General features: G+C 38.1%; 3 protein-coding genes across 9 annotated transcripts in view; 1 reads left to right on the top strand and 2 right to left on the bottom strand.

Moving 5' to 3' along the window:
• Positions 1 to 5,770, bottom strand: part of MAP3K19 (mitogen-activated protein kinase kinase kinase 19) — a 46,213-nt gene extending 40,443 nt beyond the window's left edge. The window contains exons 1-2 of one of the 4 annotated variants that reach the window (XM_036886657.2): positions 5,479 to 5,770; positions 4,146 to 4,672 (exon numbers count right to left, since the gene is read on the bottom strand). The gene's annotated coding sequence lies outside the window, so the exon portion shown is untranslated. Of the gene's footprint in view, positions 1 to 4,145 lie in introns of all 4 variants that reach the window. The other 3 variants (XM_036886658.2, XM_057505656.1, XM_057505657.1) reach the window with 3 other exon arrangements.
• A 3,625-nt stretch (positions 5,771 to 9,395) lies between these two features.
• LOC118913012 (UDP-GalNAc:beta-1,3-N-acetylgalactosaminyltransferase 1-like) lies at positions 9,396 to 11,366 on the bottom strand. The gene is given in 1 exon segment (XM_036886668.2): positions 9,396 to 11,366. A coding segment is annotated over 1 exon segment (996 nt). The 5' UTR covers positions 11,176 to 11,366; the 3' UTR covers positions 9,396 to 10,179.
• Positions 11,367 to 21,101: 9,735 nt separating this feature from the next.
• Positions 21,102 to 27,209, top strand: part of RAB3GAP1 (RAB3 GTPase activating protein catalytic subunit 1) — a 107,566-nt gene continuing 101,458 nt past the window's right edge. For 3 of the 4 annotated variants that reach the window (XM_036886580.2, XM_036886579.2, XM_036886578.2), the window contains exons 1-3: positions 21,117 to 21,158; positions 21,253 to 21,308; positions 25,365 to 25,440. In XM_036886580.2, coding sequence (XP_036742475.2) covers positions 21,141 to 21,158; positions 21,253 to 21,308; positions 25,365 to 25,440 — 150 coding nt within the window. In that variant the 5' untranslated portion in view covers positions 21,117 to 21,140. Of the gene's footprint in view, positions 21,159 to 21,252; positions 21,309 to 25,364; positions 25,441 to 27,209 lie in introns of all 4 variants that reach the window. The other variant, XM_036886577.2, reaches the window with a different exon arrangement.

The following is a 27,209-nucleotide window of genomic DNA, read 5'->3' as shown; positions in this document are numbered from 1 at the left end:
GATGTCCCATCTCGGTTTTTCAAATCACTGAACTATCTCCTAAATTGCAATTTTTGAAGTTACCAGACTACCACCCCCATGGAGTCTCTTGCTGTTGGAAACAGAACAAAATCCTCTGTCAGACCCTGTATTCCAACTTCAGCTTCTGATACCACAGTTACTGTACATAGGCACATGCTATTCCACTGAATAGGCAATATACTTGTAATGAACTTACATTTGGTTGAAATCAAAAGAAAACAAGGCCCATTTCAGAGTACAACGTGAAGAAAAGCTAAGAAAAAGAAACAAGAGAAATACCTAGAATTGGTCTTCAATATTCTAAACAATATTCTAAATGCCTTCAGAATTCATAGGCCAGTCTACATAGAGCTTTCCTTCTCGAACAGAACATGTACTTCGCAAGAGATAGTACTATTTAGTAAATTCATCCACTCATTTACAAGGATACTGTATGTCTTCAGGAGCCTTCATTAACAAAATAGTTAAGACAAAATGCAAGAAAGAAGACACATGGCTAAATGTCAAGGCAAAGAACTAATAATGAATCTCATAGATGTCAAATGGAATGGCCATGTGGGTTGGAACACTCCACAGAAAGAAAGGTATCAGTAATATGTGAAGAGGCCACTGTGAAGGGAAAAGGGCAGTATTGGCTGGGAGAAGGGCATGAACAAAGGGCAAGACCTAGGGTCAAGGAGGAGAGGGCAGACCAGATGGGAATTTATACTTTCTTTCTGAACAGGTTGGGAAGCCCATGGAGAGTTTTGAGAAGTGGCTTTTAGAAACATTGGCACTTTAGGAAGATTGTTATGATAAAGGCTAGAAAGGCAGAAATAAAAATTTGAAAGTAAGGCTTCACAGGATTTGTGACTGATTGGCCATAGAAAATGAAAGACAGGTCCAAGAGGATGTGATTGGGCACCTGGGGAAGACCTAAAGCGGCACGAGGCAGGCAGTTGATGAGGTCAGCAACAGAACAGCATGCAAGTAGGTGCCTTGTCTCCTTGGCTTTCAAAGAAATGTGGCCTTAGCTTAGTGCAGCTTCCTAAACAAGTTTGAGAATAAGAATTATCCTGTCCCCTTGTTATAAATAAAGATTCTCAGGTTCCTTTTGATTTAGTTGGTCTGGAAAGAGGTTGGGGACTCTCCCACCTTTTTATTTTAATTAAAACATTTTTTAAAGACTCTTTTTAAATAGATATATTTTTTTAGAGCAGTTTCAGGTTGACAACAAAATTGAGTGGAAGGTGCCGAGTTCCCTTTATATCCCTGAACTCCCACATAGGCCCTCACTATCAACACCCAGCCCCACAGTGATACATTTGTTACAACTGATGAACCTACATTTACCTGTAATTATTATCCGAAGTTCAGAATTTGCAGTTAGGGTTCATTCTTGGTACCCAATGTAGGGTACATTCTAGGGCTTTGGATAAATGTATGACATGAACCCACCATTATATTATCATACAGAGCAGTTTCACTCCCTAAAAAAACTTGTGCTCCACCTATTCACCCGACTCCCCTTCTCCATAACCCCTGGCCACCACTGATCTTTTTACTATCTCCAGGATGCATCTTTTTTTGTTTGTTTGCCCAAGCATTCAGATGATTCCTATCATTAGATAATTTCTGGAAACATCGACCTAGTGATTAGAGTTCAATCCACAATCTTCCTTTCAATTCACTTTATTTTCTAACTGACATTTATCATTACCACTTTTTCCTTTTGAGTTAAACTTCCTAGGATAAACACCACTTTTCACCCGCCAACTCAGCCCAATTTCTAATAGAGAATAAACAGCAGTAGAGAATCAATTCCTCAAATCTTTCCCTACCTTTGCTCAAAGCAGCTTACACAGTGATGTAACAGCAATAATATCCAACATTTATTGAATGCTTACTATGTGTCATATACTATTCTAAATGCTTACATATAGTTTACCTATTTAATTCCAAACAACACCATCAGAGAAATAATATTATTATTCATATTTTACAGATGAGGAAAATGAGGCACAGACATTGGCAAAATGGGATCCCATGCAGGAGAGAGGTGGGTGCTGGTGTCCAAAAGGACTTAATACAACTAGTATTTAAAGAAATGTTTATAAAATAGGCCTATTTTCATTTCCTCATTTGGACCTTAGAGACTGTTGGGTTACTCATACTTCTCATTAGCAGTACTGGGCCTTGTCTGGCTTTCCTCGTTTTATTTTATTTTTTCCTCTCCAGCAATGGTCCCCTCCCCTACTCCCCTCTACCTCTCAGGAACCCAATCTAATGTGCCTGGAAGATATCTTCAGATATGTATATATTTTTATAAAGCATATGGTACTGTTATGTGTATGTGCATGTTTTAGATTTGCACAAATGATATTGTACTATAGATCTTGTTACTTATTTTTTAACTTAACAGTGTTTTTAAGCTTTAGCCTCATACTTACATGTACCTCTGGTTGTTTTCTTCTAACGGCTGCACAGTACACACCTCTATATTTTATTTTCCCTTCCCTTGGTGATGGACATATAAGTTGCCTCCAACTTCCACAGAAACAACCCTATGATAAATATCCTTGTTCAGGGTTTGTTGTGCACTATGTAGAAGTTTCTCTGACATGAATGGGTCAAGTGCATTTAATTTCCCTAAATACTGCCCGACTGTTCTCCTGTGTGTCTGTACCCACCAGTAGTGCCTGACTATTTTCTTTAAGTTCTTCTAAGGAAAGTAGACTTGCTTGATTTCTGTCTCTTCATCATCATTATCCTAACTGTTAGCATTGAGTAAACATCATACATGGAACTTTACTAACAGCTGAAGGAATAAATTATACACATGAAATCAGGCCACAGAAAACTGTCAAATCGGTATATATATATTTGTCCCAGAAACCTGCCTTGCAACTTGGATTTATATACTTTGTTTTTGAAAATGCAACAGTATTTGCAATGCCATTTCAGGTAAAAGAAAAGATCTCTGAAGCAAAGGATAATTAAAACCTGCCCTTCAATAAAGACAAAACATTATATATTCAAATAACAACTAGGCAAGAAATATGTATTTCTATCACCAGCTTATTCAAAAAGGGAAATAAAACACCAAGAGTATTTTTTCCAAGGTTATTACCCCTAGTAATGAAATGACAATGTATGCTATGGAGTTGTGATTTTTCATTCTTTAATGTGACCTTTGAGAGCACTTCACAAGGAGAGTCTTAATCTAAGTAAAAGATAAAAATTCAAGACTTAAACCAAACTGTCACCTGAAGGTTATCAAATCAAATCACTATAGTGCTGGGCAGTGTGGTCATTACTTGGTCATCCGTTGTCTTATATACTCGGCAGTGACCGGAGGAAGCCAATGAAGAATCAAATTGAACAACAGCAGCATCCTACGTAGGTAGCTCTTTCAAGTAGCAGGGACAGACCTACATGGTTTTTTATGAGCTCCATTTCCTCTTCTGATTTCAATCTGTGCATTTCTATTTCAAGTTTCTTCACAAGAAAATTTTTCTCAGCTTTCCCTTTAGGATTGTTTGATTGACAATTTTTAAGCAATAATATTTCATTTCCACAAGCATTTCTTTCTGGTTAAACACCTACTGAAGCTGTTTCTTTTATCTTGAATTGTATGCATGTTAATCTGCTTGTAATACAAAATCTTTTTTTTATACTGCACATTTGATAGGGAATCATATGTTATTAAGACTTAAAGCAATGGGAATCTCCTGTCTTATTGAGAAAATATGGCTAAGAACACGTATATACAATACCAAGTGGTTCCAAGAAGGTTTATACCATGTGTAGTTAACACATATTTAAGAGTTTAAACTAAAATGAAAGATTATCCCTCGGTATAATTAAATGGAAGTAAGTATTTTTATATGCTTTTCTTGTCCTTACCAGTATAGCCTATGGTCTAGAGGAGTGTACATTAAGCATTGGAAAAGATAATCTCCATATTTGAAAAGTAAAAATGAGTTTATTCCAAAAACTCTAAGGATATAATTATTTGAGATTCGGACACAGTCTCCTCTATCAGTTTACCTGATGTTCCTCCTCTGGGACATCCTTTGGGGAGAGAAACAGTTGCAACATATGGTATTCTCTAAAACGTGATGAAAAGTGGAGATTTGGCTTACCTACTGTGTGTTCTGCCGAGGGAGTTGGCACACAGCTGAAGGATCACCAAGCCAAATAGCAGTCAACATCATCCTTATTCACTGTGGCACTCATTTCTGGAACAGCTGTCAGACCACACTTAATCAAGAGATCCATTTAAAAGCAGCATAGATTTAGATTTGTTTCTTTGATTATTTTCCAACGTTGCACAGCTCCAAGTACTTTAAAAAAAATAATTAAAGCTGGTTCTGTGTGTACAAACCCTTCAGTTAGCTGCAAAGAGACTGCTTAGTTTACGGGTTGTCACCCAGGCAACCATCCACTGTGCATCTAGCTTGGAGAATTGAAGGCAGGACAATCTCATCTAGCAAGCAAAACAAGTGTTGAACAGTCTTCAAAGTTGCTATTTAAGTACTTAAAAGAGTCGACTCCCTGTCCACTTCCATGGTTGGCACAATTGCTACATCGCCTTATCCACTGACATTTCCTCCAGGAAAGCCATAACTTTGTAGTTGCTGTAATGTGGCAGAAGGGTCCCTTCCCGAATCTGAATATTATAGGTTAAAGAATGAGAATCCAGGAGATTACCTCCAAACTGGTTGAATTCTTAGTCATACTTGAGAAAGCACCAGTAAATTGAAAGTCTTATATTAGAACACATTTCTTGTCTAGCCTCATGATATCCCAAGCAAAAGCTTTAGGAAATGGACTGCACTCCTGTCTGAGTCATAAATGGTAATAAACTCAGTGGAAAGAGTCTTTAAATGGTGGACTCCAAAAACATACTGATGAGAATGTAGGCTTAGGGTGCTCAGAAACACAAGATCACCTGGCATTTGTGTGCTGCTAAATTTTTTCTGCCACATCCTGAAGGATGCAGGGGTTTCTCTTCTATAGATGTGCATAACATCACATGTGCTCCACTGAATAGGGTATAGATGTTTATCATAACAACATTTAACCTGTGCTAGCCCTTTACATGAATGATGTCAGGTAACCCACAAAACAGCTCTTTAGAGGAGGTACTATAATCACCATCATTTCCATGTTACAGATGAGGAGCCTCCATGGAGGCTTTGAAATTTTAAGTGAATAAAAGATAGAGCTAGGGATTGGACGTCAGCAGCCTGATCACAATGTTGAGATAGTCACCACTTTTACTACGTTAACACACACACACTAATATACTCACTCACCCCTGTTTCTCTGATGAGTGAGCACTTTGGGATAAAAACCACTCAGAGGTTGCTAGAGTTATGTATATACACTTTCATCACCCACTTCAGCCTGAAGCAGTCTGACACTCATCAAGCACATACAGGCTATTACTCTGTTTTACTTTCTGCACGTTACCTTGTTTCTGCTCCCAGCAGGAACAGTAGTCTTCCTTAGCTTTCTATGTCAAGAGAAAAAGTTATAAGCCCTGTAGTTTCTGATTTTAGAATTTCTGAAGAGTTACTCTTGGGTTCAGGCTAGTCTACAAACCACGAATCCTTCAATTGGTTCCCCAAAGAGTAATCTTCCTTTTGTCTCTCATTTTGAGAAATATCCATCCATTCAAAACATGTATTTTCAAGAAACTGTTTTTCAGCAACAGTGGTGAGACAAGCAAACCAGGAACAAGCTCAGGTGATAAGGCCACCATGGATCTGTGTAAAAGGAAGCAGGAACGGGATGTTTAACATTCTGGGTTGGAAGGGGTGGGGTGTATTTGTTTGCTAAGGCTTGTATAACAAGATACCACAGACTGGGCGGCTTAAAAAACAGAAGTTTATTTTGTGAGTCCTGGAGGCAGGAAGTCCAAGATTAAGGTGTCAGCTAGATTTGGTATCTCCCAAGGCCTACTCTCCTTGGCTTGCAGATGGCTGATTCTCACTGCGTCCTCTCATGATTTTTCTCTGTGCACAAGCATTCGTGGAATCTCTCCACGTGTCCTGATCTCTCCTTAGAAGGACACCAGTCTGATTGGATTAGGACCCGGTCTAATGGCCTCATTGTAACTTAACCACCTCTTCAAAGGCCTTACCTCAAAGTCACATTCTGAGATCCTAGCAATTTGGACTTCAACATACGAATTTGGGGGGGACACAATTCAGCTTCTAACAGAAGGGCATAAGGGAGTCCTCAGAGGAGAGAGAATTATCTGTGCTGAGACTTGGGCAATTAGTTCCCAGGTGAACGGTAGACAGCGACACTGCAGGTAGACTAAACAGCATGTCCAGAGGAAAGATAAAAGCACAAAATGTTGAAAACATTGTGGTGTGTGTGTGTGTCTGGAACACAGAATACATGGGGGTAAAGAGGAAAGGAGGCTATTTCTGGTTGAACTGAGAGAGATATTAAGAGTTTCATTCAGGGAGAGACATGATCAAATTTGTATTTTAGAAAGATCCTCCAGACAACATGATTGAAAATTAATTGAAGAAGAGGGGCACATGGAAAAGTAAGAAGATTATTATACTGGGTCAGCAAAAAATGATGGTAACCTAACCTAAATCAATGGCCACAGAGATAAATGGAAGTTGCTGAGTGAAAAGATTTAAAAAAATCAAAGTGTGTTTTAGGTTTTCCAGAAATATGGTTGACAATGTTATTTATTTAGACCAGTCCTTCTACAGACAACCAGTAAAAACCCTGGGTAAAATATTTTAAAATTTTATTAAAAGTCAAGAACTGACAAGAAAATAAAAAATTACCAGAGAAAATATAAGTGAAAATAAGAACCCATATTGTGTAAGGGTGACTGCTGTCACCACTTCTTTTCAAGATAGTGCTGGAGATTTTAGTCAGCACATTAGGCAAAAGGAAAAAAAAATAACAAAAAAGTTAAAGGTTGGAAAAGAAATAAAATTGACATTATTCATAGTTAATATGAATGTGTATGTGGAAATGCAGAAGACTTTACTGTTAAATTTTAAGAATTAATAAAATAATTTAGCACTGGGGTTGGATACAAAATTAATATAACAAGACCAGCAGTTTTTCTAAATGCTGGCAAAAAAAGTTAGAAAATAAAAATTTTGAAAAGGTACCATTTACAACATTGTCAACAAATATAAAATATCTAGGAGTAAATCTAATGAAATATGTCCAAGATTTTTATGGAGAAAACTGTGAAATTTTTATTCATAGACCAAAAGAAGATATAAATAATCAGAGATATACTGTGTTCATGGATTAGAATATTTAATGTTGTAAAGATGTAAATTCTTCTGAAGTGTTGCAATCAAAGGTAACAAAAGTTATTTTGGGGAACATAAACAAGCTGATTTAAAAATTTATATGAAAATGTAAAGGTCCCAAAGTAATGAAGATACTCTTAAACAAGAATAAGGTGAAAGGACTTTTCATGCTATTGGAATGGAACGACAGAGAGAGCCCATAAACACTCCCCATATACATGAACACTTGGTGTGTGACAGGGATAGTATTGCAAATTAGTGGAGAAAGGATGGTCTTTTCAGTAATATGGGGTCAACAGAGTATCCACACGGGGGAAAGAAATAGATCTCCTTACATTATATGCAGTAATGAATTCCATGGCAATGTATTCACTAAATGTGAAAGGCTAAATTAAAATGATTGTAGGAGAGAATATAGAAGACTAAACAAGACACAAAACACAGTAATCATAAAGCAAATAACTGAAATTTTTATGGTGTTAAAATTAAGAACTTCTGTTCATAAGGATACCTTTACAAGAGTGTGATGGACACAGATGTGCCTCTCAGAGCCGCCTTGAAGAAACGACTTGCTCTCAGTTGCAAGAAGTGTGGTTAGATGACCGACTCCAGCTGTTAGCTGCATCAAGTCAGCCTAGCTGTTGAGTCAAGGTCATGCTATTCTTGAGGTGGTTCCCCAGCCCAAAACCGAGCAAGGAGTGATAACCAAATCACTGTCCTCTTGGGCAGGACACTGAACAATGACTGACTGAGCAAGGCAGTAGTACAGGGATAGGCATTTCTGTCCAGTGGAGGGAAATTTCTTCCCCAGGTTTTCTACTGGGCTAGCAGAGACTTTTTCAGGTTGGAATTGTTGTCTGATGGCAATGCCTGCTGAACCCTACTTCCTCCCTTTTCCTTTACGGGTGTTAATTCTCAATAAACCTTCTGCACTTTTAACTCCATCTCAGTGTCTGCTTTTCAGAACACCAGTCTGCAAAAGAAAATGAAAAGGCAAGTCACAGAGTGGGGGAAGATATTTGCTGCCTATGTAAACAATATAAGGCTCATATGCAGAATATATAAATAACTTTTAGATATTAATAAGATAAAGACATACAGTCCTATGGAGAATAATTTTAAAATAATTATTAGTCCTATGGAGGAATAATTTTCCACTTCACACACACAAAAGGGTATTTAAATGACCAATGAGCAAATGAAAAAGTGCTTAATTTCATTAGCAACTAGGAAATGCAAATTGAAATCACAGATACTCTGTATACCCACTGGAATGTCAAAAATATTTTAAATCTAAAAATTCCAGGTGTTGGTGTGGATATACAGCAGTGAAGACTCTCAAAAACTGCAGGCAGGAGTAAAATTTGAGAGTATAAACACTTGATAATACTGGCATTAATCCAGTAGTGTTGATAACAATCAGAACCCAGGGCCTAGCAAATCCACTCCTAGTATCTCTCACAAACATATACTAGCATATAAGTACAGGAATATTTATAGCAGCATTATTCATTATAACCACATCTGAGACAATCTAAATGTCCATCAGTTGTATGATGGGTAAATACACTGTGTTATGTTCATGTGATGCATAGGTTCCCAACCTTTTTTGGCTCAGTGCCCACTTTTTCAAAGAGTGATAACCCCCCCTTAAGTGAATTATACTGTACTACATATAAAACAAGGACAAATTTTTCAAATTTTTTAATTAGAAGGGATTAACAATATTAATTTATTCCTCAAAGTATAATTAAAATTAAACAATTAAAGAAGTATATATTATTTTAAAAATTAATGAAATCTTTATTGGTGAGAGGGTTGAGCTTGGTGAGATTACACTAATTTTTCAATGTTTGGTGTCATTTTTGTCATCCTAAATCTTAAATCACCACTTTTCACTATTGACAATTTGTTTCTTTTCTTTGTTAATAGATTGTTGACCATGCTGAATCCTCTTTCGGCTAAATATGATGATGGAAATGCAATGAAAAACTTCTTTGCTACAGCCCATAAGGCTGGATATAATATTGAAATTTGCCTTTGAAGCTGAAATTCTTGATAGCCACTATTTTTTTTTTTCTTTTCAGATCTTCTTGCTTTAATTCTTCTCTGTATTACCACGGTGAAATATTTATAGAAGTCCAAGAGATTACCGACATGCCAAAAACCAATGACTTTACATCAACAGAGCTATTGAAAATAAACTCATCAGAAAAGTAACTGGAAACAAAGTTCAAATGTAAAGGGTAATTCACTATTCCATTTATACAGTACTGAAATAAGCATAACATTCACCAAACACAAGGAAGAGTACTACGTGATATTAAAAAATAACTAGTAACACTGAAATGCTGCTGAATGACCTTTTGAAATGACCAAAAACAGATGAAATTTTGCTCAGTGTAACTTTTTACACAGAACTACATATTTTTAAAAACCAGTAATCCACATAAGATATACACAAAACCCTTAACTGACATAGATTGTTCAATGAATAGAACTCCACGTTGCTTTGTAGTTACAGACTAATGAGCTTATAATTCAATGAAACCCTGTTAAGAAGTTCTAGTCTATTGAAGGACATGTTCAGATTGTTGGGTCCTACTTGCTTTATTAACAAGGACTTCCAATTCCTTTATAAGATGTTTAATTCCTCTGCATATTATCTTTAAAGGGTCTGACTTGATTTCTGTCTAAATAACCCGCAAGTAAAGTGTAATCTCTAGTTTACGGGTTCTCTGGGAGTTTCAGGTCAGTGTAAGCCAGCACAGGGACCTTCCCAGGACTTTTCCACTGGAGAGTTTGCAGTACCAACTTTAACACTTCCCACAAAGTATCCTGTCCATCTCTAGAGTTTTGGTAGAATGTCAGATTAGTAATGGCATGTAGTGTTCCTTAGCATAACCTGCCAAAATGTGATAATTTCCTTGGAAGAAAAGCCATGGGTTGCAATCACATGTCTAAGTTGACAGACATCCAAATGGATCCTGTATAAAAAGAAAATGTTTGTATCTTCGGGAATATGAATGTTCACTTTTAATAAATTCAAACAGATGCCAACATACACATCTTCAAACTTGATAGGTTTTACGTGACTCATCATTTCATAGATTCTTGGCACCAAATCTCTGGACATTATGTAACCCAACCCACTGCAGTAGGGAGGGAACACCTTGAAGGGATACTCCTGGTATGATATATGAATTTTTTGGAAAAATCCTGTATAGGAGTAATTATCAATTAGAGGATAACCTGTGAAAAACTTCTCTGAGTGGTTTAAATTCAAAAGATACTTCACTAAATTGCCAGTATTGATGAAAACATCAGTATCTGTCTTCATGATGTACTCGGCGTTGGGGCAAAACTCAGTTACCCATCTGAATGCCATAATAGTTTTCAAGGTCAAGTTATTATATGTATCTAAAAAATTTTGTCGTATTATGTCACCATAAAGAAGGTGTTCATTCTCCAAGGACAGGGCTAACACTTTGTCTTCCCTTTCAGCCTGTTGGCCCAGTAAGAAAAATGTGAGAACTTCATATCCCCACCAAGACTTTTTTTCGCCCCAAGTTACTCTAATGGCCTGTCTGGCTTTCACATCTGAGGGGCGTGAGATCACCAGGATGACAAGAAAGGGGTTTTGATGAGAGCAGTTTGAATGCTCTCGAAGTGTGAAGCAGAAGTCTTGTCTGTAAATTGGCCCATACTCATAGAAGTACATTCAGTTTACATGTTCTATCACTTTGTAGTGGGGCAAGCTGAGGTACCACATCACGAGGAAGCTCAGGAGTGATAGCAGCAGGAGGCTCCATTTGAGGGATCTCAGGGACATCCTACTGGGAAGAGTGGTCAGGAGAGCCAAGGCCATCCACAGCAGCCCAGGAGCCCGTGTGCCTCAGGTTCTTTTTCTTGATATCTTCTGAGTGAAAGCCTTCAATTTCACCCACTGAATATTCAGTAGTAAATAATTGTCAAAAATAATGCTTGCAGTTTCAACTAAACAGGAATTCTCAGACTGGCTTGGCGTTCTGCCGTGTACTGCCTGTAAGACACATGCCCCGGCTTCTCCCCCCGCTGCCGGGACCGCGGCGCGCCCCGGGCCTCTCCCGGAGTTTGCGGCGGGAGGGACCCTGGCGACGGGAAGACGGGGCTGTGCCCGGGGGCCGAGAAGGGCGACAGAGTGCTCCTCGCAGCCGCAGCCCGGGCCCGCCAGGCGCCCCGGTATAGGTCAGCGACGCCAACGGCCCCGCTGGCCCCGCGCTCCCTCGCTTGCCGAGGTCGGGCAAGGGCTCGACGCGGAGGTTAGAGCCGCTGAGCGCGGCGGCTCTCGGTGCAACGCGGGCCGCGCCCCGGGGCACCTGATATCCACTTTTTAATTTCAATTTCAACTCTTCATTTGTTGACGATTCTATCAATTCCTCCCGCAGTGATACTTCTGCTATTTGTAGGTTCCAGAAAGGTTCTAGGCCCCAATTTGGAATAATCATGTTTAGTAAATCCTGAAATCTATTTGTAAAGTCTTCTTTAATTACTTCCAAATGCTGGCTATAAACCAGAATGTCGTCATCATTCGTTTCCACTGAAGAAAGATTTGGAAACTGATGAAACTGTCTTCGACTAAAATTTCGTTGGTACAAGTCAAGTTTTGACATGAATGCAGAAATAGTTCCCTTGGCTTTGACCAATTCACAGTAGAGTACTAATCGAACCGTTCATCGCGTTTATGCTAGTATTGCCCAACGGGGCAGTGGCTGGTCCCCAGTGCTCCCTTAATAAGTCTTGGACCAAAAACGCCCCCTCAGATTTCTTCAGCACCCACCGGTGGGCAGTACTGCCCCCGTTGGGAACCAGGGAGGTGATGGAATACCATATAGCAGTAAGAGAAACAAATTATTACTATACACAATAGCATGGATGAATCTTACAAGCACAATATTGAATAAAAGGAGATACGCACAAAAATACAATGATTCCGTTTAAGGCAGGCCACACTACACTATAATTGTTAACGGACGGGATTTTATTACACATGGTAAGATTATAAATATTAAGGAAATCACCGCCACAGAAGTCAGAATAATGCTCATCTCCATGGTGAGGACGGACTATGACTGCTGGGAGCATGTGAAGGCTGAATGTCCTGCTGCTTCTTCCAGTTGGTAATGTGGACGTTTGATTTATGAAATGGATTAAAACCTTGCATTAGTTTTCTTGCTATTATAGAAGAGACACATGAGCTGAGACAGACGAGAGAGAATGAGCAGGAAGTAGAAGAGCCTGGGGAGAAACACCACAAATAGGGGTGGGGAAGGGGAAGAACTTTAAACTTTATTGGAAGGACTAAGTGGAGCGTGTGACTCAAGCACATTGATCAGGGGAGGTTTGCATAGCAAGAATAGGCGGGGCCATGCAGGCCACAGAGAGGAGTTTGAATTCTTTTACAAGGGCAATAAAAAGCCATTGAAGGGTTTTAAATAGAAAATTGGCATGGTCTGATTTCCTTGTTTTGGGAAAGTTGTCTGGTTGTTGTATGGAAAATGAACTGGAGGATGGGTCTGCTTCCAGGAATGGTGAAATAGTCTATATCCTAGACCATATACGTATTATATTAACATATAAAAAACAGCTACCTGAAGGCATAGATGCTGAGCTTTGATCCTCAGTGTTACCCAGCAGCGTGACTTGGGCTTAGTTTTCCCATTTATACAATGGGAAATAAAAGGGTTGTGTAGTATAATTTCAGAAAGCCCCTCGGGTTCTAAAAACCTCAGATTTCAAAACAATAAGTAAACAAACCAATTTCCTTACGCAAGAAAAACGAAGCAATGAGAAATACCACAGGGATCAATCCTCCCTCTGGTGGTCACCGCATTCAAAAGTTTGTCCTCATTTAGTTACACCGCTGAGGGCTTCAGTACCTACCAGCTCCACTAGCCTCTCTGACCGAATATATTCCCTCCAATCTACTCTAGTCCTATGTCATTTCATACTTCTGTTATAACATGCAAGAGAGTCTGATTTTAGAGTTATTTTATCCCCCATTAGATTCTAGTTTCTGAAGAAACAAGGAATATGTCTTAATTCTCTTTGCTTCCTCTATGGTGTTTATGTATTTTATGCACATAAAGGTTCTCAGTGAATGTTTCTAAAACTGAAAATATGCCAGGAGATCTCAAACACAATGGAGAATTTTATACCATGGCATTTGGTTTCACTATAGGAAAAGCTCAAGTTCTCAGTAGAGTATGTTTTTTATTACATTCTGATTAGGTAGAAAGGAGGAGAAATAATTACAGGAAACAGCACTAGCGCATGAAATACTGAAGAGGGGCGTGAAAAAGAGGTGACAACTAAAGTTTGGAGTCCAACATTAGCTGTAATAAAACACTATGAATAATTCTGGAATGACTGGGCAACCCCCGTATATGGAGTATGAAAGGACTAAAACATTTTAAAATACAAAAAAGAGCTTTTCTGCTGAGGCTACCGTGGTTTGAATGTGAGTTGTGTCTTCCGCATGTTAAGCTCAACCTGTTTGTGTTTTGGACATTTGTGGAAAAAGGTGGAAGCTTTTTCAGGAAGACAATGAAAGGGCCTGTTGTTTTTAAACAACACAATCTTCCTAGGAACACTTTGCCCCAAATCTCTTTATCCACTTAGAAGGTGCTGGAGGGAATTGGGAGGTGAGAGGGGAAGGATAGCAGAAAAGAAGATAAATTGGACATCTCAGTGGACTGAGGAGAAAGACAAAGGAGATCAATGAGGTCTATGAGGCACAGGAGCCTAGTGAATTTTGGAAGAAAGAGACCAGGATTTTCTGTGACTCTGAATGGAGGAGGTACCGGATTCATTAACAAAGGTGTTTTGCAACTCAGGAAGAGAATGTGAGCAGGGGCATCTCCAGCTTTATGTGAAGGAGAAAAATAACATCTCTTAAAGCCCTGGCAACCAAATCGAGTTGACATCATCTTCCTCAGGAAAGATTTTATAAAAATACACCCACAGAAAAAAAGTTAAAGATGTGAAACCATTCTTTATAGGAGAGGAATATGAATGGCCAACAAACACATGTAAAATTGTCTAACCTCAAGGGATCAGGGAAATGCAAATCAAACCCTTGTTTGTTCAACATACTGGCAAAAATTTAAAAGATTGATAATATGGAATGCATGGGAAAATGACTCCTCTTGTACACTATTAGTGGGTATGTAAATTAGTAACATTCATTTGGGACGTTGCACTTTGGTGCTATCAGTTACATTTTAAAATGCACGTACTCTTCAACCCAGTATTTCCATTTTTCAGTATTCATCCTAGAGTAATTCTCACACATAATCACAAAAGATGCAGGTGCAATGAATTTTTACCCTAGCATTTTTTTTTTAGAAAACTTTTATTGTGGAAAATTTCAAACACACGAAATAAACATTGTAGTATAAGGAACGCCCATGTACTTGTCACCCATCTAAGAATGTTATAAGTAGCTTTAAACAGCAAATTGTCTTCGAGTCAAGCCACAGGATACAATTAAATAAAAGTAGTAAATTTATATTTGGAATTCTGGTATGCAGTGCAGCAGTATGAAAAAGGAGGAAAGAGCTTTACATCATGCCCTAAATGGGCTCCAAGTCTTATAGTTCAGTACAAAAAGTGAGTTGCTCAATAATGCATATAGTATGATAGTGGTATGATGAGGAGGTTCAGAGTTCAGGTTCAGGAGCCAGGTCTCACACTTACTAGGTGTACAGTTTGGGCAAGTTTCCTATGCACTTCATGCCTTAGTTTCTTCATTGGTAAAGTAAGGATGTGTGATAAGAACAGTACCTACCTTCACATGGTAATTGTATTAAATGAGTCAATATGGGTAAGGCACTTAGAAGAATGCTTGGCACATATCAAGTACTAGACATTTTATTTGTGCAAAAAACTGATTAAAAAGAAGGTAAAACCATGTATTTTATGTACACAAATATGTATGTAAAAGCATAGGAAAGGGTGTGAAGGGATTCATTGCTTAACTTGTATTACTAATTTTATCTCGGGGGGTATGGGAAATGAAAAGACAGTCAAGCAACACTTCTCTTAAAACAGCCCAGAGATTACTTGCTTTGGTGAATTTACCTCTTTCTAGCTCAAGATAGTGGACTATTTATTTAGAATATAAGATACTGTGTGTGTGTTCTGAAAGTTTACCTGAATATTTTCCTACCCCCAATTTTACAAAGAGTTTTAAGAAGTTGGACAATCATGAATCCCTTTCTAATGCATATCATATTTCTTTGTCTTAGATTGTGAGAACCTTGAAGGCACAGGTTATTCTTTGAATATCCTTTGAAACCCCTCCATAGAATTGACCACAGTACCATGACAGTAGAGTGGATAAATATTACTGAATGAATTAATAAATGTTGCCTGATAATTTTAATGTAGAAAAGTTTCCTGTTCTCAACCACAATGAGATAGCACCTTACACTAGTTAGAATGTTCATTATCCAGAAGACAAGAAATTAACAAGTGCTGGCGAGGATGAAGAGAAATGGGAACCCTCCTACACTGTTGGTGTGAATGTAAATTGGTACAGCCACTGTGGAAGGCAGTATGGAGGCTCCTCCAAAAAATAAAAGTAGAAATACCATATGACCCAGAAACTACTTCTAGGAATTTACCTGAAGAAAACAAAATCCCTGATTTGAAAAAAGATGTTATTTTTTTCCTATGTTTATTGCCACATTATTTACAATAGCCAAGATGTGGAAGCAACCTAAGTGTTCATCAATAGATCAATAGATAAAGAAGATGTGGTACATACACACAATGGAATAATATTCAGCCATAAAAAAGGAAGGAAATCCTGCCATTTCAATAACATGGATGGACCTAGAGGGTATTATGCTTAGTAAGATAAGCCAGGTAGAGAAAGACAAATACCATGTGATTTTACTTTATGTGGAATCTAAAAACAAAACGAAACAAAATGAACAGAACAGCAGTAGACTCAGAGACACAGGTTAGGATTGGGGAGGTGTTAGGATGGGTGGGTAGGGAAGGGTGAGGGGGATAAAGGGGCACAAAAATCTCAATCATAATATATGTTGGGCACAAGGATGCTCATGCAGCATGGAGAATACAGCCAATGGCTCTGTAACATCTTTCTATGTTGACAGGTAGTGACTACACTAGCAGCAGGGAGGATTTAATAATGTGTGTAACTGCTGAACCACTGCATTGTATATGTAAACCCAATATAATATTGTATATCAACCATACTATAATATAAAAGAAAAGTTTCCTGTTTTCATACCATGTCTTCCTCTTCCAGCTGTACCTTCCATTGCAATTGCTGTCATGGTGGCATCATAGGAAATCCCTGACTTTCCCTGCACAAGGCCACCAAAGGAGATGAAGATGGTGTAATCTCACTGTTGCTTCTCTCACAATGTTTGCTCTGTCACTAAGACCTAATTAAACTGTTATGCCCCCACATTCCTCTGAGGACTAAGTCAAGTGTGATTTTTCCAGGTTTCTAAGCTCTTAAATTGCCCACACGTCAAAGCTCCTTGAGACCATCATTGGTAACACCTTGAAATGACTGAAAATTGAGCCAGAGAGGAGACATGTTCATATGGAAAGGCCTTTGCCTTTGAATGTGTAGCAAAATAACTCTTAATACTGAAGAAATATATCTTTTCTGTTTTGTGAACCAGTGAAAATCTAATAAAAGTGTTTCTCCCATGGGTATTTTACATCATTAGCATCCTGGCTTCACACTTTGCTTTAACAAATAACTTATTTTAAAAATTTCTCCAGGGATAAGACAAGGAGCCAAAAATATCTTTGAAGAAAACTTTACCTAGCAACCTGATAAGGCTGCTTTATACAGTTTCTTAAATTTAACTTCAGGCAGCAAAGTTTGCGATTTTTTTTAGTTTCTGCTTTTGGTATGTACTGAAACTTCTTCATGGCTAAGCAAGAAGAAAAAAAAGTAATGCCTTACGTGTGAGTAGCACTTGATGACATTTATAGTATATTCATTATAAATGCTGCTAGCATAATTGATCACCTACTACATGCCAGGACAACCATCTTATATGTCTATAGAAGTTAATCTTTGCCACAATCCTACGCAGTAAGAGAAATTACAAGTCCCATTTTACTAATGAAGAAACTGAGGTTTAGAGGAATTAAGTAATTTGCTCAAAGTTATATAGTTAGTAAATAACTGAACTTGGATTTTTCTGACCTTAAAATTTATATACTTATTTCACTTGGTGAGAGTCTTTAAAAGTTAAGTGAACAAGGCATTCTTTTCCTTTTATATGTGCAAATCCATCTTTTTCTTCCTTTCTTTCCCTTCTCAAAAAAAGCCAACCTCACCACATAGCCTTCATTCCCTCCTGCTACACGTGCTCTGCATTCCTGGTACCACCTGGCTGTACAACTCTAGGGAGAGCTATTCACAGTGATCTCTGTGGGGGGCACCTCCTGAAGCAGGTCTTCAGAATGCAATGTGAATGGTGCTCTGTGGATTTCCTCCTCTTTCATCTTGTCAAAATTTCAGTCTTCTTCCATCTCCCCTCATCATCAATCCCTCCCTCTCCTAGATTATTATCGCCAGTATACAAACATCTACTTTCCTCTGCCTTAAAGACCATCAAGCAAAAAATCCCAAGAAACAACAACCATCACCCTTGACCCAACGTTCCTTTCTCACCTGCTTTTCAGCCACAATCAGTATTTACCATTCTGAAACATTCTCCTCTCTTGGGTTCTGTGCCATCTCTCTTTCCTTGTTTTCCTACTTCTCTACAGCCACTCCTGTCATCTCACTGGATACCCTCCTTTTATCCATTCTCTAAACATTAAAAATTTGTTCAGGCCTTTTGCGGAGAAAGTAAAGGTTCCTATGGCCAGGATTCTCACCTGGCCCTGGTCTACTTGCTCACTACACACGTGTGGGCAATATGTTGTTACTGACTCTTTATAAAGGGCTACACTCAATGCTCTGGGCAACACGGTGACACGGCTGGAGGACGCAGAGGCTGGAGTGGTGGCAGTGCCGAGGACAGAGACTGAGATGGATGCGGGGTCCGAGAGGCCCAGAGGCAGAGCCTGGCTTGCTGAATCAGACTTGTTCTGAGTGGACAGGATTCTAGTGATTGACCTGCCACGGTGGGGATAAAGTTCGGTATAAACCCTTTCACCCCAGAATGTTCCATTGTCATTTTTTCGGTCTCATTGAATCCACAGTGAACTTGTCTGGGGCTGAAACCCATTGGCAAGACAACTTTATATGAGGCCCCTTTTCTTCTTCTGTATTATCTTCTTAAATTATCTATTCTTATGATTTTAAAATACTCCCTAATTTATATCTTCACCCCAGTCTTGCCTCTGAATCCTGTTCTTATACCCAATTTTCTCCTTGACAACTCCACTTGAATATCTCATGAGCCTGTCAAACTTAACATTTGGCAAGCCAAACAGTAGTCTCCTTGCTTCTTCCAGTTTTCATCGTCTTGGGCAATGATGTCATCCTGCCATAGTTACTTAGATCAGGACCCCAAAAGTTATCTTTGGTTCCTTTTTTTCTTTAATCTGTACATTTATTCATCAAGTCCTCCCTATTGTCTATCAAATACTTATCAAATAAGTTCACCTCATCTGCTGTGGACCATCCTAATCATAGCCTACACACCATCTCTCAAGGATGCTTTCAGAGTCACCAGTTGTTCCTACTTCTTCCCCTTGCCGAATCTATTCAGTTAGCATCCAGAGATTTGAAAAATGTAAATTGGATCACATTGCTCCCTTGCTTAAAGCATTTTACTGACTTCATTGTGCTTCAAATACAGTCCAACCTTGGTCTAGAAGGCTCTGTATCATCTGGTCCATGCCTACCTCTCCAGCTTCATCACAAACACTGTGCTCTCAGTGTACTCTTTCAGTTCATTAGACAGATAAGCCTTTCCTAACTGTGGCCTCTGGCCATGCTGTTCCCTCTGCTTAGAAGCCTTCCCCACCCCAAAATTGGCTGCCCCCATCTTATCCCTCAGCTCTCCTCCAAGATTCTTCTTGTCAAAGTTTCCGTTAATGTCCACATTGCTAACAATGATGCTGACCCATGTAGAACTTCTTCTTTCCATTTGTTCAGCAAATTTCCAGTTTCCCTCCTAGATCCTTATTTCCAGAAGTCAGGGACCATATATGCATATATATGTATATATACATATATCATATATCCCTGAAGCCCAACACAGTGATTGGCTTACAACAGGGGTATAATAAATGCTTGTAAATGAATGAAGGTGCAAGTTGAGACCTCTTGGGAAAGATTGCTGCAGTAGTAACTCACAATCCCCCACTAGCATAGTGGACACAACACCAGAAACTAGAAGGAACATCAAAAGACAGACGTTTAAGACTTGGCACTGGCAATCATTATCTGTTGATTGTCAAAATTCTTATAACCTTAGTTTCCTATCACCAAATTTTGATATCTTTAACTCTATTTTAAGATTTCATTTTTGTATTGCTTATTGTCTTGCCAATGGGTTTCAGCCCCAGGCAAGTTCGCTATGGATTCAGTGTGACCAAAGAAAATGACAGCAAAACGTTCTTAGGGTGAAAGGGTTATACCCAACTTTATTCTCACAGTGGCAGGTCAGTCACTAAAATCGCGTTCATTCAGAGCGAGTCTGCATGCAGCAAGCCAGTCTCTGCCTCTGGGCCCCTCTGTCCACACAGCCATCCTGCACAGTGGTCCTCTAGGCCTCTCTGCACAGTCGTCCCTCACAGCCATCCTCTGGGTCTCTGTCCTCAGCACTACCACCACTTCAGCCTCTGCTCTCCTGCAGCCTTGCAGCCCTGCCACCGTGTCGTGCCCAGAGCACTGGGCGGAGCTCTTATATAGAGTCAACAGCCATGTATTGCCCACAGGTGTGCAGTGAGCTAGTCAACCAGGGCCAGGTGAGAATCCTGGCCACAGGAACTCTCATTTTATCCACACTTATGCTGAATTTCTTAGTTCTCTATACCCAAATTCCTTCTTGTGGGTTGCAAACTAATTAAATGAGATTTATTTTAAACTTTTAATTATGAAAAATTTCAGTCCTAATACAAGTACACAGAATAGTATAATACACATGTATCCATTACTGTCTTAAATATTTACTCACTCATAGCTAATCCTGTTTTATTCCTAGCCCTACCAACTTCCCCATCCCATTAATTTCAAGCAAATCCTGGACATGGCATCATTTCACCTGTAAATACTTCAGTATGTATAAGATATAATTACCAACTGCTAGCTGGCAACTTCTGTTCCTCAATGGCTTAATAACTGAAGTAGTCACTGAACAGCATGTTGCTCCTCCCAGAAAACAGATAACTAGCATGATGATTTTATTGACTTAACCAAACGATGAAAATCTTTGAGAGTCGGGACCGTAACTATTACAGCACCTAGCTCAGTGACTTACAGTCAATAAAGAGAGGTTGTAAACAAAACAGCTTGAATGAAAACAAACTCGATGTGCTTCAGATTTTTTAGTATAGTCTGGGCCACAGGAATCTGGGGACTTGTCTTACTTCCTTGCTTCTGTTCCCTTCCTGTATTCATTACAGTAAAATTTCAAATTCAAAGCAATCGCCTCCACTGCCCGCCCCTATCTGGTGATTTCAGCCTTGAAGACTTTTCTGAGCAGGACCTAGTGCCAGGCAGCGACCTCGGGGGGCGGGCCTGCGCGTCGGCCCCGCCCACTCCCGCCCTCCTTTTCCTCCTTCCCCGCCCTCCCGTTCTTCCCGTCAGCCCTAGCGCCCACCCCGGCGCTCCTCAAGATGGCGGCTGACAGTGAGGTGAGGTTCCTGCTCCCTGCCTAATCGTGTCTCTAAGTTCGCTCCTCCGCGTTAGCGCCCCGGGGCTCAGTGTCTTTCCTTTTCCTTCCCGCAGCCCGAGTCGGAGGTATTTGAGATCACGGACTTCACCACTGCCTCGGAATGGGAAAGGTGAGTGAGTCAGATCAGTGGTCACCGTGGGCCGCGGTTCCATAGGTGAGGCCCCTTTTGCGGGAAAAGTCTCCCTCTCCTGTCTCTGATCAGCCGGAAGCCTTCTCTGCGTCTCGCGTGTGGCAAGCCCCGCCCCATCCCAGGCAAAGGCCTGGGATTCCGGCTCAGAAAAAGTTGTGTTTACTCTCAGACTACTTCCCCTGCGTTGGTGTTGCTCTCCCGCAGAAACAGGTTACGTGCCTACCACGTCCGTTCTTGTTTTCATTTCCGTCTAACTCATTTGTTATTACGAGCAGTGAACTTGGCAGCTGCCTATTCTCCTGCGGTGTACATTGGTATATGTCCTCTTTAGGGGGAGGCCTCGTCGTGCTGGTGATTGTCCATCTGGCACACCCCCACCATCCATCCTTTTAGAAGAACCTTTTAAAAGATTTGCATGTGGCATTGATAAGAATTGTTACATTTCAGTGGGTAATGCCCAGGCTTCCTGTGCCTGTCAAACTCCAGAACTGTTGTATCTCTGAAATTAATTGGAAAGTTTAAGTTTGTTGTGGAGTGATAGCCTAGATCGAGAAGTTTTGTTCAGTGTCACAGAGACTCTTCAGTTTTCTCTGTGTTGATGTCAGTAGTTAGCTTGTTGCAACAATTTATAATCTTTCTGGTTGGGAGAGGAAATTTGTGGATGGCATGTCATTTGATGATATAGAAAAGTATAAAAGATCCCTGCTGGACTAATAGTGAACTGTAATACCCTCCAAAAAAAAAGTAAGACATAACCACACTGGCAAGGTTTTACCGAGCGGGTACTGTGTGTCCAGAATTATACTAGTGGAAAAGAGCACAAACAGGAGAAAACCAAAGCGTTGATCCATATGTTTAGAAAGACAAAACAGCAAATAATTAAATGGTAAGCCAACTTGTACTGACTATAAACATAGTAATTTAAGGATGATATTTTATGGATTACAACTGTTGGAGATATTTTCGTAAAAAAGGTGGGAAATGAGCTGGTCCTTCAAAGAATGAAGTTGGTCAGACGTGAGAAGGAACCTGACATGAGCAGAGACAGGCAAAAATGAACCTTTGGGATTTAAGGAAGAAATGTCTTTACTGGAGTGAAGGCTATCTATTGAACAGAGATGAATGAGATTGATAAGATAGTACCAGGTTATGGACAACCTCCACAGCTAAGTAAAGGAAGCACCTACATTTGGTGCTTTAAGACCAGTGATTCTCAAACTTCAGTGTGCCTCAGAATCAAGTTTCTGATTATGTCTGAGTTGGACCCCAATATTTGCATTTCTAACGAATGCCCAGGTGATGCTGATGTTTGCTGGTCAGGAGACCATACTTAGAACCATTAAACTACAATAGTGACAGACCCTTGATTTTAGAGGGGCAAAGTGATATATTTCAGGACTTGGGGTAAAATGAAGGTGAGTGACAGAGCTTGATCCATAGTTAGGTTGGTGCTTGGAGACTGGAGAGAATGGGAGGATAGGAGCAAGGATTATAAGATATTTCAAAGAAGACTTAGGTAGATAGACTTGATGAAATGTAAAAGTAGAAAGAGTCAAACATGAAACTGCAGTTTCTTGCCTGAAAGATCACAGTTAAGAAAGTGGCAAAGTAAGAAGAGTGAAGTTTTCGGTCTATTCAATTTGAAATAATGACTTGCTATCTTGATGGTAGTTAGAAATTGTAACCTAAATCTTCGGAGGTTAAGGGGAGGAAATATCAGAGTACTGAATAGAAAAATGATCACTTTCCCCTACCTAAATATTTAAAATATCCTGAAATGGAATGTTAAATCCTTTAGCTTCTTATATGGAAGTAATTTTTAACACAGTTATGAGAACTACCACAGAGTAGGAAACTTAGCTTTTGGCTTTTATGCTTTTGTTTCTAGAGCAAAACTAGTGTTTTAAAATTCATGGAAAAACGTTAAGACTTTGGACTCAAATAAACCTTGAGGGTAGTGTTTGAATGAAAGGTCTAGTCAGTATAAGTCATACAGGTAACTTACTGAGAGGACTAAATAGAAGCCCAGAACACTTTTTTCCATTATCTACTGAAGAAATATTTATTGTCTGTGTGTCAAGCACAGTAAGTATCATGCAGGGTATTAGAGATGTGGTGGTCAATAAAAACAAATGTTTTCTGCTCTTAATGTACAGTCTAGTAGACAGATATGAATCACATAATAATAGCGATGAGTATGCAATTACAACTGAAATAAGAGCTGAGAAGGGAAAGATACCTGGTTTTATAAGAGCATGTAACAAAGGAACCTAATATAGAATGAGAAGTCAGAGGTAATGACCCTTCAGCTGATATCTGGAGAGCATTTTCAGGGATAAAGTTACTACGTTTTTCTAGTCAAATCTTTATTTTCAGGATAGAGTGCAATTTTTCTATTTTAGCTAGTAGTTACAGTTCATACAGCAAGTATTTTAAGGTGTTCTTTCCCTTACTATGAAAGCTATGCTTTAAAATTATTATAATAATCACTCACAGTAGAATAAGTAAAAAAATCACCTGTAATAGCTACTATTATTTTGAGAAAAATTCCCCCAATCTGTGTTGTAAACTTTGTATCAATTTGTATTAATATTTATTTCTATAGCTTCTATGTTTTCATTTACCTTGAAATTTTTCTTATTTCCTCATCTTCAAAACAAGCTTTTTAATAGGTGCATTTTAGTCCGTTGAATGAATGTACTGTTAAGTTACAACTGCTGCAGTTGAACATTTAGGTAGCTAACAGTTCTTTACCATTTGTAAATGCAGTGTACATTTCACATGCAAGTATTTGCTCACAAATCACATATGTATATAGTTAAAAATTTTTTTGTTTGTAAAAATGTTAGCTTATTTCTCGAGTACTTATTTTCGAAACTGATAATTATCTTTTGCTAAACCCTCCCAAAAGTGAATTTGTATATTAATACTACCTTTCATTTTTCATTTTTCATTGTTTTTTTTGTTGAAGTACCGTTGATATACAATCTTATGATGGTTTCACATATACAAAACGGTGGTTCAGCACTCACCCATATTATCAAGACCTCAACCCCTCCATTGCAGTCAGTGTCTGTCAATGTAATACTACCTTTAATTATAAAGAGGAATTAATTAGCAGGTTCAGTTGAATTGTAACAACTCAGGTTTATCATTACTATCTTAAAACAGAAATGTAAATAATAATTTATGTCACTGACAAAAAACTGATGTCTGAATATATTTTGACTAGAATTAACTCTAGTACTCTAGCAATACTATGTAGGAGTTTTAGGAGAGCAATGTTGCTGTTAGATTGCATCATACTTATATAAGTAGTCAATTTAGAGTAGTAAATCTTCTGAAAGTGTCTTTTAAATATGTGTTTAACACTACACTGAGATTTGGGTTTTCATTTGCTAATATTGAGCATGTTGTTGGTTTAAATTCATCTCTTTTTAATAGGTATTTGATCAATAGATTTAAAGATTAGGTAGTGAATAGTTTTAAATTCTGTCAATTATTCCTTAAAACTGACCAATATACTTGTAGCTTTTGCCAGCTATCCCTTTAAAGCTTGTTTTATTTTAATGAGCAAAGTTCCAAATAATGTTTTTTTCTTTTTGGGGGTAGGAGGAGTCAAATCAGGGAATTCCTAAAAATCTTTAAAGGAAAAGTTAATTTAGATCAATTATTTTGAGGTTAGGGAAAAGATGTTTGGTTTCATAATTACCCTTAATAGTATCATTTTAGTCTATTGGTTTTTACTTCGGTCCTGAACTTATTATATTCATTTTAATATAGAGAGATTTATTAATTATAGAAGGCAGAATGCCTTTGTTGGATAAGCATTAGACTTAGAAAAATCAAAACCTAAGAATTCTTGGGCTAAATAAGATAATTTCCATTTTATTTCACATCCATAAAACAATACAAAACTTACTGAGCCTTCTCTGATAAAATGTTAAAATATAAAAAAATTCTTTTTAAAGGAATTGTGTAACAACAGTAAAAAATGTGCTGTACATATTTAGAGAGTTTTTTGCTCCTTCCTAGGTTTATTTCCAAAGTTGAAGAGATCTTAAATGACTGGAAACTGATTGGAAACTCTTTGGGAAAGCCACTTGGAAAGGTCAGATCTATTTGCTGTGACTCTAGAGTATTTACTTTGAAACTCCTATTTTTAAGCCCTTTGCTTCATTTGATACATTTAAATTAAATATTTTTTGAGTTATGTATAATCTATGAATATAAATGGCATCTGGAAGAGCTTGGATTTGAATCTGTGGCAAACAATATATGTAAGACATTTGTGAACTGTTTTTTAAATAGTAAAATTTTATATGTATAATGTCTTTGTGATTGATTTTCTATTTCTCTTGATGCCTACTTCTCTCTTGCTTTCTACCTTAGAATGTTAGAAAATCCTTTTTCAAAGTTTTTTAGTTGGTCGGAGAAATGTGGTAATTACCAAGCTCTTGGGTAGAGTATTTAGTTTAACTGATGGGGAAAAATCTTGATCTTGACAACTGACTTGCTGTTTGTTAGCAGCTATTTTACTCAATTTTAGTTTATAACGATATCACTAATAACATTTGTTCTCCCCTCCCTCCTACTTTTTAAACCTTATGGATGTTTTGAGGATATTTAAGAACAGAAAAATTATTCAAAATTGAAGTGGAACTCTTAATTCTAATCTGAGGTATTGGTGGTTTTTCTGCTAAACCATGCCCAAAATGTTCACTGAAGAATGTCCTCTGAGGACAAACTTAGATTTTCTGTATGTAAGTGAACAGAACTATTTGATTTTATATATGTAGGTGCTTTGTTAGATAAATTATTTTGAAATGAAATTGATCATTGTTATTACAAATCTATTAACTGCAGTTTACTCTGTGTAAGGAACTCTCAAATCTCAATATTTGCCAGTGTTTTTCAACTTTATAATGATGGTTACAGAATTTGAGACTATCAAAGCATTAGGATTTTCTTCTTTATCCGTATGAATAAGATCAGAAAAAGTAACAGTATATATATATATAAATCACACATCATATAAAGATATGCTGAAATATATAAATTGATATACTGTATTAAAATATTTTTATGACTACATTTTTTAATAAGAGAAAATGTGAAGTTCTCAAACAGATCATTCTGTGACACTTGAAACAAATACATTACAACAATTGATATAGTTGCCAATAAGATTAAAGACAAAACAAGCTGCATATAACAAGTAGGGAATGATTTTCACTATCAAAAAGAGAGTGAAGTGGGGTATTTGTGAACTCTGATAATACATTTTTTGATTCACACGTTTACTGGAATGTACTATGTGCCATATCTGAAGAAATAGTGGACAAGATCAGATCCATGTTGCCAATGACCATAAATTCTGATGAGGGAGGATATAAGTAAACAAATACTTATGTAAGTAAACAAATAAGATTACATTTTTAAATGCTAAATTCAGTTTTGGGACATAAGTTGGGTAATGTATTCAAAGAAGGTAGCAAAATGCCAGGCATGTAGTGGGGACTAAAGTAGTGTTCTCCAGCCCTTTTCTCCCTATAGGTATTAAGTAGTGAATAAATGAGATATGGAAAACATCCACAGATTTCAAGGTGAGCTGCTAAGTGTGATAAAATTAAAGAAAGCATGAAGGATGGATTATTCAGCATATAAAATAAAAGTTGAGGGAATGCCTTAATAAGAGATTCTAATTTATGTGAAGGACACTGATTATCAGTTCTCTTTCCCCACTAAGGAGGAATTAAGAGGAATTATTTTTTAAAAACCTTATATTATAAAATTTCAAACATATGAAATAAAAATCATATAATGAACCCCCATGTGCTTATCAACCAGTTAAACGTACTATGCCATATTTTGTTTCAA

The sequence above is a fragment of the Manis pentadactyla genome, chromosome 8, assembly GCF_030020395.1.
Source record: "Manis pentadactyla isolate mManPen7 chromosome 8, mManPen7.hap1, whole genome shotgun sequence".
NCBI lineage: Eukaryota > Metazoa > Chordata > Mammalia > Pholidota > Manidae > Manis > Manis pentadactyla.
Note: the sequence above shows the minus strand (reverse complement) of the source record. Positions and strands in the feature narration are given on the sequence as shown.